Below are 22482 nucleotides of genomic sequence, written 5' to 3' on the forward strand. Positions count from 1 at the left end.
CATTTTGTAAAGATTGTTTCTCTCGGTACTTTATACGTGAGCTGCTAATTACCATAATCGTTTCTCAGAGGGGTTTTCACACAATAATGAAAGGCAACAACACCGTAATCTGTTTCCAAGGTATGCGTAAAACATCAACCCCTCTTTTCAAATAAAATGGCCTGGTAGATTTACAAAAGGTTTTATTTATTTATTATTTAAGTTTTTAGTTGGCTCCAAATGTTCATTACTTGCGAATAAATATTTTTTCTATAACAGTTTTCTTACATTTCATTATTTTGTGCAAATCCTTCAGGTATATCGCACCCTCGAGGTAGACCGCATACAATAGTAACCTTTTTTTAATCTAGGCAATTTAAATTTAACTTTAATAAAAAATTAAAAAAGAATATTAGAAATATATGGGTAAATATGAATAGTACATTCAAAAAAAGTGGTGGGCCCAACGGACCCGAGTTGCCCGGTTACGTAAGTAAAATGTGTTGCTCGGATAATGGTTAATGAATAAAAATTATTTGATATGTAATTTTTAGTATGTTAACAATAATTATAAAAACAAGGAGTGCCCGCTATAATTTTGTTCTGACTATAATTACTTATTAATTAACAAATTAAGTTTTTTTTAAATTAAAAAAAATTCGGCCCGGGCAGGTATTATTTTAGATTTTTTGAATCATTCTAAACAAAACAGGTTTTTTGTAATTTTTCCATTATCTTTTTGATCATTTTCGAGTTATAAACATAAAAGATGACTATTTTCAATGCCCAAAAAGGTAAATACGTAAAAAAGTATCATTTTTGAAATTACGAAGTATAGACTCAAGTTCACACCTTATTCTATTAATTCTTGGATAAGTATTTGGAACTTTTTCATTTTAAAACATTGTCCGATAGTTGTTAATGCAGCCCGACCGCCCCTCTTCCCATTAGAAACATTCTTTATTAACAATTAAAAACATATGTTTTAGAATAAAACACGGTAAAAATTCTTATCGCGATATGATAGAAGGTTTGAACTTGAATTTAGGTACTTGATGATTAGGACAAACATAATATTTTTTACTTGTGTCTTTGAACCTTGAAAATCGTCATTTCTCGTTCTATTTCTTAGTTTTAATTATTTATGACTCGAAATCGGTCAACCAAAGAGAAAAATACAAAAAACCTTTTTTGTTTCGAATGATCCAAAAAAAAATCTAAAAAATTATCTTCCGGGACCGATTTTTTTATTTATGAAAAAAAGTCACTTATTAAATTATTAATTAATTATAGTCAAAGTCAGTACAAAATTATATGGGACAACCCTTGTTTTTTATTATTTTTAACATACTAAATTACGTAATATATCAAAAATAATTTATCCATTAAACAAATCGGTGCAGGTCGACCTTATATCGGATCCTCTACTACATAATAAGAAAGTCAAGTTCATTACCAGTCTATTATAATAATAATTTGCAATAGACCTCGTTAGACTTGAAATGAATATGTACACATTTTCAAGTCTTTAAGAGATAAATGTAAATACTTTCCCTAACACCTTTTTAATGGTTTTATGACACTCCCTTGAAAATATTAAAAATTTATATAAGTATAATCTAATTAATTATATTAGAAAGTTAATTGTGTTTATTATGATGTTAAGTAGGTATCATCAATCAGTTCTGAATTTTACCCTAGATATTTCTATTCTCCTTTCGTATGACTAAAATATTTATAGAAATATTATAGACACAGACAAAAAAAGCGATATAATATTAAAATCTTTTTAAAAATATGTTTATCCTTATTGGTTGCTTAGAAAATTGCAAAATAAATAATACATTGTAAGTTTTTATAAATATTCATAACTTATGTAAAAATTAACTTAGAACCTTCTTATTATATGAAATGATGAGACTTCTGGTGCTTAATTCATACCCTAAATTTCAAAGCAGGTGGTCAAATAGTTTAAAAGTTATTTAATTTGTTTTTCCCAAATTAATTTTTTTTGCAACACTATAAGTCAGAAAATGATGAAGTTACAGTAATACTTTGGATAGTTTATGAAAGAAGAAGATTTACACTATTAATTTTATTAAAAAAAATGACAAAAAATGATTCTAAATATTGCAAAATTATTTTGCAAGAACATGTGAATTAAAAAAGGGGGGGCTAACTTCGTCCCTAATTGTCGTATGACAACTGTTTTTCTTTCTAAATGTGTATAAAAATTCAGTCTCTAAATGTGAAAAAATATTTTTTCTGCGGGTAACGGTTAAAGAGTTATTCTAATTGTTTATAAGTAAGCAAAAAATCGACATGTTTTTACAAAATAATTTTACACTGTTTAAAATTACTTTTTGTCATTTTATTTTAATTAAGTTAATATTATAAATGTTGTTTTTTTCATAAACTGTCGGAAGTATTACTGTGACCTTATAATTTTCTGACTTATAGTGTTGCAAAAAAAATGAATTTGGGATAAATAAATTAAATAACTTTTAAACTATTTGACCAATTGCTTTGAAATTTAAAATATAATTTAAGCACAAGAAGTCTCAGCATTCCGTGTCATAGGAAGGTTCTAACTTAATTTTTACATAAGTTATGAAGGTTTATAAAATCTCAAAATTTATTACTTATTTTGCAACTTTCTAAGCAACAAATAAGCATAGACATATTGAGCGAACGCCATATTGAATCTTTTTATACGATTTATGAGTTTCTTTTTCTCAAATTTGTTTAGAATGCTTCACTTTTTATTAACAGACAAAAAAACGAAAATTTACCGTTTTTTATCTTCATTTGTTTATAACTATGTATTTCATCAAAATTGGCTGCAGGAAACATATAGGTTATTAATATAGATGTCCATACTACTTAAAAAATATGGATGTGTCACGAGAAAAATCTTAGTTCTCTGGACTATAGGGCTAAAGTTACAATTAATATAATAAATTAATAACATAATAATATTACAAACCTTGTATCAAGTGGGATGATTCTTGACCAATCATGCTGCTTGCCTACTAAGTTGACTTACAATTCTCCTCCTTTCATCCTTGTTTATTGCTTTTCCTTTCCAACCAACAATTGACTCATTTCTGAGATCTGCCTTCCTTTCCTTCTTTTCGTAATTGGGTCCCGTTTTAGGATCACCTTTGGCATCCTCTTTCTTTCCATTCTCATCAGGTGTCCAATCTATCTCACTCTTTGTACCTTTATAAAGCTTATTTTTTCGTCGCACCCAACTTTCCGCCGTGTTTTTGCCTCCATCTATATTTATTCGTATTTGCTTTGTTCATTGTCCATACTTCGCTACCATATACGTAACAAATTTGGGGAATGGAATAAATTAAAAAACGGAAAGAATCCTATATAAGTATCAGACCGGCTTTAGAAAGGACAGATCTACTATAGACCAAATCTTCTCCTTAAAGGAGATACAGACAACTTGTTATGAAGGTAAAATTACCCTTGCATGTTTTGTTTGTGGATTTTAGACAGGCATATAGAGTCGATAGAGTCAAAATATATCGAGTAATGGAACATCTGAGTATAAAAGGAAAACTGATCAGGCTAGTAAAAAATGACACTAAATAACTACACCTGATGGATTCAGAAAAGGTTACAGTACATGTGATCACCTACTGAAAATGAAGTTACTTATGGAGAAAATAAATGAGTATCAAATACCCATATATATGGCATTTATACATTTTGAAAAGGAATTCGACTCCAAAAAACACTGGGCAGTGAAACAATCACTAGGTACACAATAGCAGAGTAGATTACAGGCAGGGCCGCGTTTAGGTAAATTGACGCCCTAGGCAATTCTATAGTAGCCGCCCTTCAAATATGTACCATTTTTGCGAAAAAAAATTGCAGAAATTATTATTTAAATAAGAATACACTAAAAATGTATTTAAACTACGATGTTTATATACCTATACTTAACAGAAAAAATTGTCATTCCAGTTCGATCACATCAAAGACTTCCTTTCAAAAAGAGACAAAAAAATGTTCTTGACAAAATCGACAAATTGTTATCACACGTTCTTGCGTCATACTTCATGGAAAGTTATTTTTAATGCTTGACATTTTCGAAAATGGCCCTTCAACGGACACGTTGGCAACTGGGATGCACAAATAATTGTGCAAAGCAATGTCAAAATTAGGAAAAATATCTTTCAATTCACTTAGTGCAGTCACTGCAGGTTTTTACCTCCGATTTCATTGAACCTCCATCGATTTTCATGAAAATTGGTGAGTAGTTAGAGCAGAGGTTCCCAACCAGTATGCCGTGGCACACTGGTGTGCCCTGAAGTCCCTGTAGGTGTGCCGCGAAATTTGGTTATACTCACTATCATTATAGAGATTATTTACCTAAGTGTGCTGTGCCTGAACCAGTTTTTAAGTTAGTGTACCGCAAGCTAAAAAACGTTGGAAAACGCTGAGTTAGAGGATACCTCAATAAAGGTGACATGATGCCAACTTGAGCTTTTACCGTGGTGGTGGATGGCACCCCTTCTCGGGGGTGAAAATTTTTTTGATAATACCATAAATCGATAGACAGACAAATTCTAAGCAAAATTTGTTATATAAAGTTATTAATATAAATCAATACTTTTTGAGTTATTAAAGATCAACAATTTTATTTTTTCTTAAAAAAATGCATATTTTAAAGCTGTTTTTCACATATAACTCAAAAACTGTAAGCTTTTACAAACAAGTTATTATTACCAAAATTGAATATAATAAAAAGCTGAATACACCCATCACTTAAAGAACTAAACTAATGTTAATTCAAAGTGAGTTATGGGTAATTGAATGTATATTTTTTTCGACGAGTACTCAAATCTAAGTATTCAAGCTTAAATAACGGGAAAACGATGCATTTTATAAAATATACCTGCTAAACACTTGTCAAAGTACTTCGGAGTACCTATCAAATGAGCTGAAGTTATGATGAAAATAAGAGAATAGATAATATTGAATGTGTGGATTTTCATCTCATCACTAGTTGAAAAGCTCGTCAAATTGAATTTTTCTTTTTTCTTTATTTATAATTTCTTTATATGTTTTAGTTGGGCACAATTTTTTGGCTTCCTTGCGTTAAGAGCATACAGTAACGATCAACAGGTAGCAACAAACGCGGTCCAAGGTTGCGGCTGTAATTTTGAATATTTTGTCGAGATATTTGGCACACGACATATTCGTAATATACTTAATAAAGAATGGCGGTAAAGAGCTCGATTTCAGAAATATGTTAGTATGTGGCAAATAAAAAATATTGCAAAAAAGAGTCTGTACCGCCATTAAGAAAAACAAAAAATACACTTTCTTCAAATAAATTTTTTAACCCATGCCTAGATTTTGTGTCACATTGGATCTATTAAAAATCGATTTTCTATAACAAGAAATCGAACGTGACTGACTCGGCAACATTTTGCGCCTATGAGTATAAAAATTATCGTTTTTGACAGTATAAATGTCACTATCAGTGTCGAATTACCGACGCATTGTTGCCTCACAGTTGAAAGTTCGCAGAACTTAAAAAAAACAAAAATATTGATGACGCGCTACTGTTTACTCTTAAAGTAATTTGAAAAAGTCATACTCTTTATTGACAGAACCCTGATCCATAATTTTTATATACAAATATTTTTGTACAGTATTTTTGCCGCCCTCTCATAATGTGCCGCCCTAGGCAACTGCCTATATTGCCTAATGGATAAATCTGCCCTGATTACAGGTATACAGAACTAATCTCTAATATATACAGTAAGGCCACAACTACGATCCAACTTGAACAGAATACACACCCCATACCTATTAAAAGGGGCGTTAGACAGGGAGATACGATTTCGCCGAAACTCTCCAACCAAGCACTAGAACACATTTTCAAGACATTACAATGGGAAGAATATGGAATCATCATTAACGGCCAATACTTAAATCACCTAAGATACGCTGACGATATGGTCCTTATCGCTACAGACAAGGAACAACTACAAATAATGATACAACAACTAGACCAAGAAGGCAGTAAAGTTGGATTAAATATGAATTATAGCAAAACAAAAGTGATAACTAAAGAGAAAAAAGTGGTAAGAAGATGAGTTAAGAGTCGTAGTTAAACAAAATCAAATAGAGGAAGTAAATGAATACATATACTTGGGACAAATAATAAAATTGAATAGAGACAACGAAACAGCAGAAATAAAGAGACGAACGAAGTTAGCGTGGGCCTCGTTTGGTAAGCTCAGCTTCATATTGAAGAATAAAAAATACCCTCAATATCTAAAAACGAAAATCTACGACCAATGTATTCTTCCGGTCCTCACATATGGATGTCAAACATGGACGTTCACAAAAGCGAATATGGACAGAATTGCTAAAACACAAAGAGCAATGGAAAGACAAATGATCAACGTAAGACTATCAGATAGAAAAAGGAATTCCTGTGTAAGAAATATCAGAAAAGTTAAAGATGCTACTCGTCAAACAGCTAAACTAAAATGGAAATTCGCCGGTCATACGATTAGACAAAAAGATGAAAGGTGGAATAAAATTATTACAGAGTGGAGACCATGGACATATAAACGAAAGAGAGGGAGACCACAGATGAGATGGGTAGATGACCTAAAACACCAAGCCGGCTCAAAATGGATGCACATGGCTCAGGATAGAGAAAGATGGAGGAGCGAAGGGGAGGCCTATGTCCAATATTGGATGTCGTAAGGCTAATAGAGAACTCCACCTGATTAATTTCTTGGCAGGCTCACATTTACGATCAGTCTACGGTTGCAAGAGGCTTGAGATAGGGAGATCCTTTATCCACTTCAACTTAGTGTTAAAAACTGTGATCAGAAAATGCAGCATGGAGGTGGAAGAAACAATCATGAAAAATGAACACCAGTGCTTGTCATTCGCTGATGATCTAACGATCCTACCAAGAACCGCGAAAGAATTAAACAAAGGTGTGAATAAAATTAAAAGAAGAACAGAAATTCGGATTGGAGCTAAATGGAACAAAACCAAATGTATAATCATGGGAGAGACATAAGAAAAAACAAGAAGAAACGTATAGGTTGAGGTTTATAAATAGTAAAAGCTATAGTTTTAAAAGGGTGGACAATTATGAATACCTGGGTGTAGCATTCGATGAAAATGGAAAAGAGAATTCGAAACTCGATGCCAGAATATCAAAAAGAAATTAAAAATAGATGTCATAATGAGTTGAAATTAAAAGAGATAGAAGAGAAGTTCTATCAAGAATACTAAAAGATGGGAAAAATGGCCAAAGTCGCTGTAGTTATATGAAAGACAATTTAATTAGAGATCCGATAGAAATTCTTCAAAAAACATTTTGAAGAATTATTATTAAATGGTGAAGTGGAGCACGAAGCAGTAGACAACTGGGCGGTTGGAGAAGATGAGATGAATGAAGGGCATTTTACAAAGGAGGAGGTGGTGTCAGCAATACAAGAAATGAAAAATAACAGAAGTTCTGGGGAAAATGATATTTACATACAAATGATCCAAGTTTGGTAGAGAGCAAATCCAGAGAATGATACAGAAACTAATAGTGCAAGTATGGGAAAATGAATTAATACCAACGCATTTGTATGAGGCCCCACTATAGAGGTATAGCCTTACTAGATACTGTATACAGAAACAATATTGAGAAATAGAATAAATTGCTATACGAAAGGAATAATTTTATATGAGCTTCAGGCTGACTTTAGAAAAGACAGACCAAATATTCTGCTTAAAGGATATAGACAACTTGTTATGAAGGTAAAGCTCCCCTGCATGTTTTGTTTGTGGATTTTAGACAAGCACATGATAGGGTTGATAGAGACAAACTGAATCGAGCAATATAACATTTGTGTATACCAAAGAAACTGATCAGGTCGGTTAAAATGACACTAAATAACCCCCCTTTGAATTTTCTTGGCAAGGTCACATTTCAGATCAATTTACGGTTGCAAAAGGCTTGAGACAGGGAGATCCGTTATCCAGTATATTATTCAACTTACTGTGATAAACAGTAATCAGAAAATTCAGCATGAAAGTGAAAGAAACTATCATGGAAAATGAGCACCACTGCTTGGAATTGGCTTGACAAGAGTGCGAAGGAAATTATTAAAGAAACACAGAAATTGAAATTGGAGCTAAATGAAGAAAAAACAAATATAATATGATCATGGAAGAGATAGTAGACAAAAAAAAAAGAAGACTTAAGTGTGATGTCTGTAATTGGTAAAAGCTACAGTTTTAAGAGAGTGGACAAGTTTGAACACCTGGGTGTAGTACATATTCGATAAAAATGGAAAAGAGAAATGGGAGCTCGATGACAGAATAGCAAAAGGGAATAAAAACTTAGGTAGTTTGAGAGCCCTAATGAACTTAAAAAACGTTTCTAGACAAGGCAAATTTTAAATATATAAAACATTAATTAGATCCACATTTGATAGACATTAAACACGAAGGAAGAGGATTCTCTGAAAAGATTGGAAAGAAAAATATTGAGATGCGTATTTGGAAGAAGACGGAAGAAAGAAGATGGGTGGGAGAGAAGAACTAACAACAAATTAATGGTTTTGTATAAAGAAACTAGGATCACCAGGTTCGTCAAGTCACAAAGAATCAGATGGTTGGGACATCTAGAAAGAATTCCAGTGAACTAAACTAGTAATGACCAGAAAACTAATCGTTCCCAAAAGCAGAGGCAGACCCAGAACGAGGAGGATTAATAAAGTGAAAAAAGACCTTAAACACTTGTAGGTGAGGGACTGATAAAAAGCACAAAATAGAAGTGAATGGAGAAATATGGTTTATCGGGTCCTTCAGAGTACCTACTTAAGGATTTTGTTTAATATACTTAAGTTTGAGTTTTGTTTAAAATAATTGTAATTGTTAAGCTTACGATTATGTTTTGTAGGGGAGCAAAGTATGCTCAATGTGCAGTCACTCGAGCGCTTTGGCGACCTATTGGGTTGTGAAGAGTAGGTCCTAAAACCAAAAAAGTTAAGTAAAGTTTTCCATGTTTAATTTAATTTTCCATTTCCAATAATCGTTTTTTTAGATTATAGCGCCCTCTATCCATAAATCGAAAAAATGTCTCGAATAAAAGTTACTTATTTTTACGTAAGGAATCCAAATCTGCAATAAAAAATGGGGCCTCCCATTTAAGATTTTAAAGTAACTCCAACCCCATTTGGTACCATTCGATAGATTTTTCAAAAATATTGAATAAGTGTATTTTTCAGTTTTTCGATCTGATGTTAATTTCGCAAAATATCGCGGGATTCGTATTTCAAATATTAAATTTACTCCCCACCCCTCTCTGTGGGTGTAGTGTTTGGTAACATTCGATAGATTTTTGAAAAATATTGAGTACGTATTTTTTAGTTTTACGATATGTCATTCATTTCGCGAAATATTCGTTTTTTTCTTGTGAAACTTTGGGACCTCCCATTTCCTTACGCCCCGCTCAAATCGTCTGATTTTTGAAATATACACTGTTTTGCATGTACTTAACTTATCTTAATCTGACGATTTCGAGTTGGTAGAGATATAAAGAACTACTTACCATCGAAGTAGAAGATCCAAATCAACCACCCCCAGGAGCAACCAACAATACACCTTTAGAGCCTCCATCAATTCAAGAAGTACGGGATGCTATAAAACACCTGAAAAATAATAAATCTCTAGGAAGTAATGGTATGTCCGGGTAACTTATTAAAAATGGAGGTGCTACTCTAACTAATCAAATATATAAAATAATGCTGAGAGCCTGGAATGAGTAACAAATCCCGGATGACACCACTCACGTGTTGGAATCGTTTGCCCGCTACATAAAAAGGGTGATAAATTGGAATGTAGAAACTATAGGGGAAAAACCCTCCTTAATACAGCTTACAAAATATTTTCGAGTATCTTATATGGTCGCCTAAGTACACATTCAGAGGAGCTTCTTGGAGAATATCAAAGTGGTTTTAGGCCTGGTCAATCAACAACAGACCAGATCTTTGTGCTAAGGCAAATACTGGAAAAAACCAATGAAATCAATTTCGACACATACCTTTTTTTCGTAGATTTTAAATCGGCCTATGATAGTGTTCTAAGAAATAAATTGTATGAAGCCATGGAAGAATTCCACATTCCTGATAAACTGATAAGATTGGTTAAGAGCAAACAGTAGCGATCAACAGGTAGCAACAAACGAGTTCCAAGATTGCGGCTCTAATTTGGAATATTTTGTCGAGATATTTGGCACACATATTCGTAATATAATAAAGAATGGCGGTACAGAGCCCAATTTCAGAAATATTTTAGTATGTGGAAATTACTCTATAACTAAATAAAATATTGAAAAAAGGATCCTGTACCGCCATTAATGCCTGGTTGCACCAACAGATCTTAAGCTCCAGCTTAGCTAAGCTCTACTTATAGATAGGGCCTCCTTGAGTATCACTTACGTTGCACCATAATTTTAGATTCTTACCTTATTATCAATTATTTATCTATTATTATATTCTGGTATTCTTAGTGTAATATATTATAATTATATTATATTAATTCTTACGATATTCTCGACTTAACCCTAAGATCTGTTGGTGCAACCGGGCATTAGAAAGACAAAAAAAATCGATTTTTTATAACAAGAAATCGAACGTCACTGATTTGGCAACATTTCGCGCCTATGTGTATAAAAATTATTGTTTTTGATAGTATAAACGTCACTGTCAGTGTCGAATTACCGACGTACTGTTGCCTCACTTTTGAAAGTTCGCAGAACTTTCTCAATCTTGGACCGCGTTTGTTGCTACCTGTTGATGGCTACTGTGTGCTCTTAAGCCTACAATGCGTAAAGTCGTTTGCAAAGTCGAAATACAGGGCGAACAATCACAGGCGTTTGAAACGAATGTTGTGCTGCGACAGGGAGATGCGCTGGCGTGTCTCCTCTTCAACATAGCTCTGGAAAAGGCGGTCAGAGATGCCCGAATAGACAACAGAGGAAATATTTTTTAAAAATCATCCCAAATTTTGGCATATGCAGATGACGTGGACCTAGTTGCCCGCACAACAGGCAAACTAGAAGAAATGTATACCACCTTCTCAAATGCCTAAAAAAATATGGGCGTGAAAGTAAACGATGAGAAAACTAAGATGATGACATCAACACCCAACAATAGAGCCGGAAACATCGGTCACCAATTCACTGTTGATAACTCTACCTTTGTGGTGGACAACCTCACATACTTAGGCTCCCTGATCACCAAGGAGAACGTCATGACGGAAGAAATCAAGCGAACGATAATCCCATCGAACAAATGCTATTTTGGACTGAGTAGACATATGAGAAGCAGAAATTTAAGCCAAAAAACAAAAATAACCATATACAAAACCCTTATACAACCAGTGTTGACATATGGATCGGAGACATGAACCATCTCCAAGGCAGAAGAAAACCTTCTGCTTATATTTGAACGAAGGATCCTGAGAGGAATATTCGGTGGCATCTGTGAAAATGGTATTTGGAGGAGGAGGTACAACTACGAGGTATACCACAGATATAATCATATATACAGAACAATGCCAGGAAGCAATAAATATTAAACCGTTCATTTATTTACTGAATACTCTGTGTGAAACAATTCTGCAACAATGAATAGAAATAAAATATTCGATTCTATTTAGTTACTTAATAAAAGAAATGGCATTGAAATCAAAACAAAATAAGTATCAATATTTATATGATGCAGTTAAGAAAGCATAGGAACTCCGATAAAAGTGTTGTCTTTTGTCCCAATAAAGCTAATTAGTTGTACAGTGAATTGAGAGAAAAAAGTACGAGGATATTAATGAGCTACATAGTAATAATGATTTAGATACATTCGTAAATCAACTTTGAGAGCTAACTTTAAAAAATCCAGAAATAATATGAAATTTTTAAAAAAATCACTAAAAAGGGGGGGTCATGAGTTGCAATTGCGACGTCGGTATGAGGGGGGGTCAACTGTAAATGACGCTTTACGACGGAAGGGGGGAGGGTATTAAAAACTCCAAAATTTTTACGACGTAGTTTATGGATGCTCCTTTATAAGAATAGAAAGACTAAGGTGGGCAGGACATCTACCAAGATCACAGCATAACAACCCTCCTAGAAGAATCCTTATGTCACAACCTGTGGGAAGTAGAAATAGGGGTAGGCCAAAACTTAGATGGAAGGATGGTGTAGATGAGGATGGGAGAAAAATAGGCGCAACAAACTGGCAACGGTTGGCAATGGATAGGACTGACTGGCGTAATAGACTTGGGAAGGTCGAGGCTCTTTCATAGGGCTGTAGTACCCTTGATGATGATGATATGGTAGAGGTACATTTTCAGGGTACAAGGTTTCTCCCCGTGTAATAATCTGACGAGCGCGAGTAACTACAAAAATCCCCGCTTGGGCTCCCCTACCATAAAAATACCCTATATAAATAAATAAAGAGTAGAAAGGAAACAGTTCATTAGTTTTAAATGATTAAATACCTAATAATTAACTAGAAAACCCCAAGAAAACCGATTTCAATTTCTAAATAAAATTACAGTTAGCTCCAAGCGCTGTTAATTTAATTATAAATTATTTAAAATCAAAAAAGGTGTCTGAGCATCGCAGACAAAGATCTGCTCCGTACGGGAATGATGCGTAATAAACAAAAAGCTATCAGTGCAGATCTGCAATTAGCGGTTTACAAAGACAAATGCACGGATAGTAGAGATACACCTCGCCTTTTCTTTTCACATTTACAGAAGAGGTGGTTTCATATAGACCACAATTTCTGTCGCTCTTATTCAGTACACACCGTTGTCGCTGCCTGGGCAGATCAACTTATCGCTGAATCTGATCTGCCAAAGTCGTGAGATTCGCGAGAGTCATTTTTTTACTTCTGCGGTTGGACAGTGCTTACTATGATGTATTCGAAACTACTGTGTGGCAAGGGTTTTTTATTCACCCTGTTTATCATGGCGGGTGTTCTTGTTACAGGTAAGCACACGAATGGTTTTCGTGACGATGTGACGAAGTTTACAAGATACTGTGAAGTCGAACTTACTTTTGTTTTTTTATTAGTACTGATACAGAAATTTATTTATACAAGGTTAATCGAAAACTATTTTAATTTTTTTTTATTTGTAATAATATACTAATAATAATTTTGGTTTCTTTAATTTCAAAGATTAAATTTTTTTAACTTAGTATTTAAATTTTTTTCGTAAACTGAAAAAAACATTTAACTGTATATTTTTTGAGAAAAAAAATGTCAAAATTGGAAAGTACAATTTTATTTAAGAAAAAAAGAACGTCTTCTCTAAATAAAAGTAAATAATAAGAAACTCCTTCAGCTAAATTTTTTGAGAAATATTAAAAAATGCTAAAAAAATTGTATTTTATAAAATAAATATAAACTGCTTTGCCGAATTCAATATCTCGGAAACTATTTTGTCTACTCCTTTTTATTGGAATTTTGGTTTCTTTACTTTTAAAAGATTAAAATTTGTTAACTTAATATTAATTTTTTTTTTTTTTTCGTAAACTGTCTGAAAAATATTTAACACTATATTTTTTGAGAATCATATAGAACTATCACAATTTTGTAAATAATTATAATTTTTAAGAAAAAAAAAACGTCTTCTCTATAATATAAAACAAAATAATAAGAAAGTCCTTCAGATAAAGTTTTTGAGAAATATTAGAAAATGCTAAAAAATTGTATTTTATTTAAAAAATATATATAAATTGCTTTACCGAATTCAATATCTCGGAAACTATTTTATCTATTCATTTTTATTGGAATTTTGGTTTCTTTACTTTTAAAGATTAAAATTTTTGTTAACTTAATATTTAAATTTTTTTCTTAACCTGAAATAAATATCCGTATATTTTTTAAGAATCATAAATCATAATTGGAAATTATAATTTTATTGAAGAAAAACAGAAGCGTCTTCTCTATAATATAAAAGAAAATAATAAGAAACTCCTTCAGATAAATTTTTTGAAAAATATTAGAAAATGCTAAAAAAAGTATCCATTCTCAAATGTGGTCTCGAGGTAAGGAAGTACAAAACTCAAAGAAGTACCACAAAATGTCATTTTGTGGTACTTCTTTGAGTTTTGTACTTCCTTAATATAAATCTTTTGATTTACGCCTATGTCAAGGTTAATTTTATTATTTATTACCTTTCGCGATAATGTAATTTCTTAAAAATTAAGCTGCATAAACTTTCTTTATCTTCATTTACTATATATGTTATAAATGTTTATGATTATTTTTTTAAATATTTCAGTTCTTTCACTTTATTTTTTTATAGAAATAATTTTAGTAAATGATACATTTTAAATATATAATTAAACTAAACACAACATATGAGACAAACAAACAACATTTATATTATATAAGTTAACAAAAATAGTAGGTATAAAAATTTTTTTTTTCTTATTTTGGGTTGGCTTTGATAAAACCAACAGGTCCCCAAATTTGATTTAATCTTTGGTCTTATTATACCTAGTTTTTTGCTTCTTAGTTTACAAAATTATTATAATTATTTCTTTATAAACTTATTAACATTTCTTTATAAACTACATTATTAAGTCATACAGGGTGAGTTTTTAGTGTGACATGAATCGATAATACCATTATAATATCCAAAAGAATATCCTAAAAAATTATTATTCTTCAGGCTTGGAAAATATGTGGAATTCTACAGGGTCATTAATAAATACGTGATAAAGCAAACATATTTTTTTAAATAGGTACTTATCTTATAATTTTTATAGGATGGTTTTTAAGAATTGAATAAATGCATTATATCTATAAGTAGACTTATAATTAGTAAAATAAATGTAAGATGCTATAAAATATCATTCAAAATTTTAAAATATTGCAAAAATAATTTTTTGAATAAGTTTATTTGAAAGGTAAGTCTAGTAAGGTTGAAAATATTAAATATATATTAAAAATATTATATAAATTTAAAACACTACAAAATTCATTACATATACATAATTTGATGGCTCTGAATGCAAAATATTTTTTACAAATTTTTGCCTAAAGGGTAGTTTTTAAGGGTTTCAAAATAGTTATAAACCATAAAATACATTGCTATATGAGAGAAAAATATTTATTTAACATGTTTACACATAATTTAGATTTAAATAACGCTTATATTAGCTCTTTTTAATTTTTGGTACCAAACAAAAATAACCTATTCTAGTCATATCACTTTTAAAGAGAAAGACAAGATAAGCTCACTTGCAAAATTTCATCTAAATTAGAGCGGTTCTTTAGAATTAGGAGGTTTTGCATTCTTTTACCGTGAGTGAATGGACTACTTTGAAAAGTATCTCTATCTGCAAAATTTTTGAAAAAAAAAGATGAATAATTCAAAAATGCGAAGGTTAGACTTATGACACGTTAACATTGTTTTGAAGCTATTTCTTTGTGGCATTTATGTAATTTATTATACTTTTTTTTAAGTTAAATTGTGGCTTATTTCCCAACTAGAAAAGTAAATTATGACACCTTTGCACATTTTTTCTAGAACTTCACCTAGAATCTAAAAATATAATAATATACTGGGTGTTTCATTTAAAATACTAAAGTTTATGTTCATTTTCGGTATAACCAGAAGTGGTATGTCTGCCAAAATATTTTCTGTAAATTCGTCATAACTTGTAATCTTGAGAAACCGATTTTAATAAATATTGTTATGCAACTGTCTTTTCTATTACGCGGTTGACTTTATTATTTTATTATTTATGTTTTTAGCACTAAGTTTAATTTTAGTTGACTTTATTTATTTTTAGTAACTTACAACTAAACAAATGAAAAACAATGAATTTATACCTTTTATTTTACAAACTACGATAAACACTTAACATTAATTACTTTATTAGAAAATACTACACTAATTTTATACGTTACAAAATAACCACGGCTTTATTATAATTTATTTACAATTTATTTCGCGACGGCTACAAATTTATGACTGAACTCTAATTCCAAAAATGTCTCTTTATATAGTTATAAAATTAATCTACTGATTTCCAGAAAAATCGAAAGGTAAATATTATTTACAGAGCAATAAAAAAGGTGTATTCGATGGCGTTCTAGATCGTAAACAAGTTTCCTCTCGCCCTCAGACAGTTCGTCGCCAGAAAGTTCTGGCGTTGACAGGGCCGGCCTGGGACCGTGACAATATCATATTATTAAAAGTGGTTTCCGATATACAGGGTGTCCCGAAAAGATTGGTCATAAATTATAACACAGATTCTGGGGTCAAAATACGTTGATTGAACCTCACTTACCTATATGAAGAGTACAGGGGAAAAACAAGGAATGTCACTTTTTCATTAATTTTGGCTTTTCTCGCCATGTGGTAGCAAAAACTGAGTACTATCGACTAGGCCAGGGGTGGCGAACGTGCGGCCTTAAGGCCGCATGTGGCCTTTTCTTGTCCAAGTTGTGGCCTTTCCATAAAATAAAAATTATAGAAATATACATGACTCAAATTAAAACCCGTCTAAGAAGTCACATAAGTGATGTTCATTTGGAAGATCAACTTAAATTACGTACCACGTCAATTGAACCAAATATTTCTTTTTTGTCATCCAATAAACAACCACAGAAATTCCATTAAATTTTCTGGATCGTAAAATTAAATGTCAAATTTTTTGGAATTTATTAATTGTATGTCATTCTAAAAAATAAACTATTTAATTGCAAAGAAAATTATGTATTTTAATTTTGCATATAAATCCCTTTAATTAAATCGTATATATGTATATATGGATGCGGCCTTCTCAAAAATGGTAAAATGAAAATTGGCCTTCTAATATAAAAAGGTTCGCCACCCCTGGACTAGGCTATCGATTTAAGACAATAAACATAAAGATCAGTCTATATAAATTTTCTAAGAATTTTTATCAATTCGAAGGACCAGTACACAAAGTCCGCACGCCACTGAACAAAAATAAGGAATGTTAGCAGTTTTTTGGTGCATCATTAAATTACTAAGTTAATACAGATTCATATTATATTAAGATTATAGAATAATAATTGCTAGAATTCTGCTAAGAATCTCCTAAGTAGTTTTTAGGTATCATAAAAATTAAACCGTTATTGGCGTTTATCTCAATATATATAAAACGTGACATTCCTTCTTTTTCCCCTGTACTCTTCATATACAATAGTACTAACAAAAAAAGTTACAGCTGTTTGAAATTACAAAATGAAAATCGATTATTTTTCATATATCGAAAACTCTCAGAGATTTTTTATTGAAAATGGGCATGTGGCATTTTCATGGCAGCAACATCTTAAAAAAAATTAAAGTGAAATTTGTGCACCCCATAAAAATTGTATGAGGGTTTTGTTTCATTTCAAACCCCCCCAAACTTTTCTGTACGTTCCAATTAAATTATTATTGTGGAACCATTAGTTAAACACAATGTTTTTAAAACTTTTTTGCCTCTTAGTACTTTTTCGATAAGCCAGTGTTTATCGAGATATTTTGAATATTTGACGAATCCACCACATATTTGTATATGGTTAAGTACGATTATAGAGGCCTGTTAATAATCTGAATAATATATTAATAATCTGAAAATTTATTTTTTATAATTTACATTTTTAGGTATATTTTAAAAAAGAAGCCACATCTCGATAAAAGATTACTTATGAAAACAAGTCTAAGAGGCAAAAGTTTTAAAAACACTGTGTTTAACTAATGGTACCACAATAATAGTTTAATTGGAACTGGAACGTACACAAACATTTGGGGGGTTTAAAGGAACAAAACCCCCATACAATTTTTACGTGAATATATTGAAAAAGAAGCCGCATCTCGATAAAAACTGGTTTATCGAAAAAATACTAAAAGGTAAAAAAGGTTTAAGAACCTTGTGTTTAACTAATGGTACCACACTATTGAATTAATTGGAACGCGCACAAAAGTTTGGGGGGGGGGGGGTTTAAAGGAACAAAATCCCCATACATTTTTTATGGGGTGGACAAATTTCACTATAATTTTGTTTTAAGATGTTCCTGCCATAAGAATGATACATGTCAATTTTCAATAAAAAAATCTCTAATAGTTTTCGATATATTGAAAAAAATCGATTTTCATTTTGTAACTTCAAAGGGCTGTAACTTTTTTTGTGAGCACATTTTTTGTACTAAGGTAAGTTAGGTTCAATCGAACTATTTTTGACCCCAGAATGTGTGGTATAATTTATGACCAATCTTTTCGGGACACCCTGTATAGATAGTTCAAATAAATAAAACTCGTCGTGAAACAAAGTACCTATTTTACATGTGTGACGCTCCTACTTTCAATCTGGAAATGGTTTTCAAAAAATTCTGAAATAAAAAATATGAGGCTAATGGTTACAACCGATTTTAATAATATATTAAATTTATAAAAATTATCCCTACTTATTAGGCTATCCCTACTTTTTCTTTCTTTATACTGCAAATTACGTTTAGTAAAATTATCACTGGTATGGAAATGTAACCATTAGTTGGCAATGGCACTGTCATCATTAACTTATAGATGGCTTTTGAATGTTCTTGAATAACCGTTAATTGTATAATCAATTTAATTATCAACCCGGGAGCAGTCGCGCTCACTTCTGTTACGCGCGTAGAGAAAAAAATTTCACAATACAAATTTAAATACGAATCTGAAACAAATTTCTATTTTATAATATTTTTATTTACTTATTATGTTAAAAATACTTATTTCTAACAATTTTAAAGCTAATTTGTTTTCAGCAAAGCCATAAATTCCACAAAAAAAAATAAAGAAAGTTTCCACGCATTACTATGATCCTCCTCGAGGCACTTACGCGTGAAAAGCAATGTTATCACGAAAAAGGATAAAATGTGAGAATTTTTCTCACGGCGCGACTGTTCCCGGGTTAATTCAGTTAATTAATATGATTATTTTTTCACTAAATACCTATTGAGTGATTACAATAATTTATATAATATACAACAAAACTAATAATCGAGAAAAGAGAAAAAGTGATAAAGTGATTTTTTAAATATATATGGTTACTAAGGAACGCTTCGATACATTTTAAACATCTTTAACAACAAAATACTTGGATCACAGAATATATCCTGGTGTATCTTCCATAAATAATAAACAATAAATAACTTTTTATTAATTTCACGTCTTAAATCAATTATTTATCAAATACACTATTAATAGTATTTAATAAGCAACTAACATTCCTGAAACCGTGTCAAATAATTAGTAGCCTTGTTTGTCTTCTCACCGCATTCTGTTCGATTGAGTGAGTTGTATGACAAAGATAGCAAATGTTTGATTTGGAAAATAATATCACGACGGACATAATATGTTCATTTTTTTCGAATCCTGAAAAAAATATTAAATATATATTTGAAGAATTTAAATGCAGGCTGAAAGACTACACATTAATACCGAGGGCCGAAAGTCCCTTAGAATAAATAAAAAGTTTCTTTTGAATAAGATATTTAAAATTAAAAATCACACTAAATTTTTTCTTTTTTTTTTTCACCCCTGTAACTCATTAAAATAAACATTATAGAAGTTTTCAGGGAGTTTTGGCCCTCGGTAATAACGTAATCTTTGATTCTGAGTTAAAAATTTGTCAAAAATACTTATTATTTTTCCCCGGACTCAAAAAAATGAAGCATTTAAAAAGCATTTGAGCCAAAATTTTGCGAATATCAACTTAAGATAGCCCATAATTTTTATTTCAGATTTTTTTGCAAACAATTTCAGGATTGGAAATAGCGACGTCAAAGCAAATATACAGTGAGCTCGTAAAGGTTGGAATAAATTCATTTTCTCGAGAATGGACGACTTTGGAAAAAAATCCCGAAACAGGTCAATTTTTATTTTTAAATTACGACTTTTTGGCTTATATATCATACTAGTGACATCACCCATCTGGGCGTGATGACGTCATCGATGATTTTTTTAAATGAGGATAGGGGTCGTTTGATAGCTCATTTGAAAGGTAATTTAATTCTCTATTCAGTAATATAAACATTAACATAATTATCTATACAGGTTGTCCAAAAAAAATTTTTTTTAATTAAATTTATTGACAAAAAGAAGAATTTATGTAACTTATTTAATTCAAAATACATTTTACTGCTCTCAGAAAACAGAAAAAAATGTTTATTTGATAAATAATTATTCCTTTTTGCTTAAATTAAATGTTCAAACTGTCAAGAGGCCGGTGGGCGGCTGCTTTAATATTGAATTTAAGCAAAAAATAATATTTATTTATCAAGTAAACATTTTTCCTGTTTTCTGATAGCAGTAAAATATATTTTGAATTGAATAAATTCTTCTTTTTATGTCAATAAATTGAATTCAAAAACAATTTTTTTGTACACCCTGTATAAATAATTATGTTAATGTTTATATTACTGAATAGAGAATTGAATTACTCCCAGATGGGTGACGTCATTAGTATGATATATATGCCAAAAAGTCGTAAATTAAAAATAAAAATTGACCTGTTTTGGGATTTATTTCCAGAATTGCCCATTCATGAAAAAATGAATTTATTCCAACCTTTACGTGCTCACTGTTATAATGCAACTCGCATGATAATCAATTATTGTGGTTTAATCCCATATAACATAATATCTAGGTCTAAGCGAATCCATTTGTTCAGCTTGTCTTTTGTATAATGACGGTACTCACCTCTATAATTTTCTTGTTTTAAAAGATTAGGTTAAGGCCGGATACAATCAATGTATGGTTGACATAACAGTAGAGATCATCTCTCTTAATGTGTAGTCTCAATCTGACTGCATTATCTACCTAGTATACTTCCGTCTTATATTAAAAAGTAATAGTTATTTTTTCCTTATTTGTATAACAACCATTAGATTTTATAGCGTTGAAATATTGGTAGAAAATAAAATTTGTCAAAAAAAGATTGTTTTCCAAATATTCCATATACAGGGGGAAACCACTTATAAAATGGAATAATATTATTTTAGTCCTTGTTTTAAAAAATTATAAAAAACGCTAAAGCCCTTCGACTTTTAAGCATAAATGTGCACATAGATTATATAATTGTAAAGGGTGATTCATGCTAGTCTAGCATAGTTCATCTTTATTTTTAATGAAACACCCTGTATATTTTTAAGTTTGTAGAAGCTACATAAGAACCCCGTCTCAAAAAAGTATATTATATAGGATATAAAATATTATGATTATGAATAGATAATGCAAGGTAACATTTTGAAATTACTATTAATTCAATCAAGATGTTAAATGCAACAAATTTTGAAATTAATAATTTTATCACAATCTTAAATAATGCTATTTTTATTAAATTAACTAAATTTAGATATCAATTTTCTAAACGACGTATCAATACATATATTGGGTTTTGTATTTAATTTCGTGACGAAAATAATTTCAAAATTTCCCCTTGTTTTAATCAGAATAGATTCTACATAATATACCTAGTTTTTTAAGATAACATTGTTAAAGTGGTAAAAACAAAAATCTACAGGGCGATCCATTCAAAATAAAGATGATGGACTATGTTAGACTTGCGTGAATCACCATGTACATTTAAATTTATGTTTAAAAAGAGCCCGTTTGAATTCAAAAGTTGACATATCTCAAAGTTTTTTATAATTTTCTGAAATAAGTACACAAACAATGTTACTCCATAAGTGGTTTTAACACTTCATAATTTCGAAATTTCACCCTATATTATTCATAATAGGCCCAACAATATAAAATTTTATTTCATAAGTGATTTCCATTCCATACTAAATAGTTTGTTGGTTATTTTTTTAAGATTATCGCAACTTAACCCATTAGCGCCCATCGTTACCAAATGACGACTTTATTGTTTATAAATTTATCTCTTGCAATGATATCCAATGATTACATTTCCCAGCAGAATTAATGAATTGGCATGTACTGCATGCACAAGAATTTATATTATATCATATGATATTAGTTTCCTCATAAGATATTATATATCAAGATAGTTAAGAGTGTAATCGCAAATATTTTACGGCTATCCCTACTTTTTCTGACTTTACACGGCAAATTAAGTGTAGTAAAATTCTCTCTGGTATGGATATGTAAACATTAATTGACAATGTCATAATTAACTTAGAGATGACTTTTGAATGTTCTTGGATAACTTTTACTTGTATAATTGCTTAAATTATTAATTCAGTTAATTAATATGACAATTTTTTCACTAACTACGTATTCAGTGATTGTAATAATTTATATACTGTTCAACAAAAACTAATACTCAATCGAGAAAAGATTAAAAGTAATAAAGTGATTTTTTAATAATAATATATTGTTACTATGGAACGCTTACAATTTTGAACATCTTTAACAACAAAATACTTGGATCACAGAATATATCCTGATATATTCTTTGCTTGGATCTTC

At 30.7% G+C, this 22482-nt stretch overlaps 1 protein-coding gene across 1 annotated transcript in view; it reads left to right on the top strand.

The window, feature by feature from the left end:
- Positions 1-12813: 12813 nt before the first annotated feature.
- The window catches only part of LOC126883229 (agrin), a 362103-nt gene continuing 352434 nt past the window's right edge, over positions 12814-22482 (top strand). Inside the window, exon 1 of the mRNA XM_050648507.1 lies at positions 12814-13027. Coding sequence (XP_050504464.1) covers positions 12952-13027 — 76 coding nt within the window. The 5' untranslated portion in view covers positions 12814-12951. The remainder of the gene's footprint in view (positions 13028-22482) is intronic.

This window comes from Diabrotica virgifera, chromosome 4, assembly GCF_917563875.1.
Source record: "Diabrotica virgifera virgifera chromosome 4, PGI_DIABVI_V3a".
NCBI lineage: Eukaryota > Metazoa > Arthropoda > Insecta > Coleoptera > Chrysomelidae > Diabrotica > Diabrotica virgifera.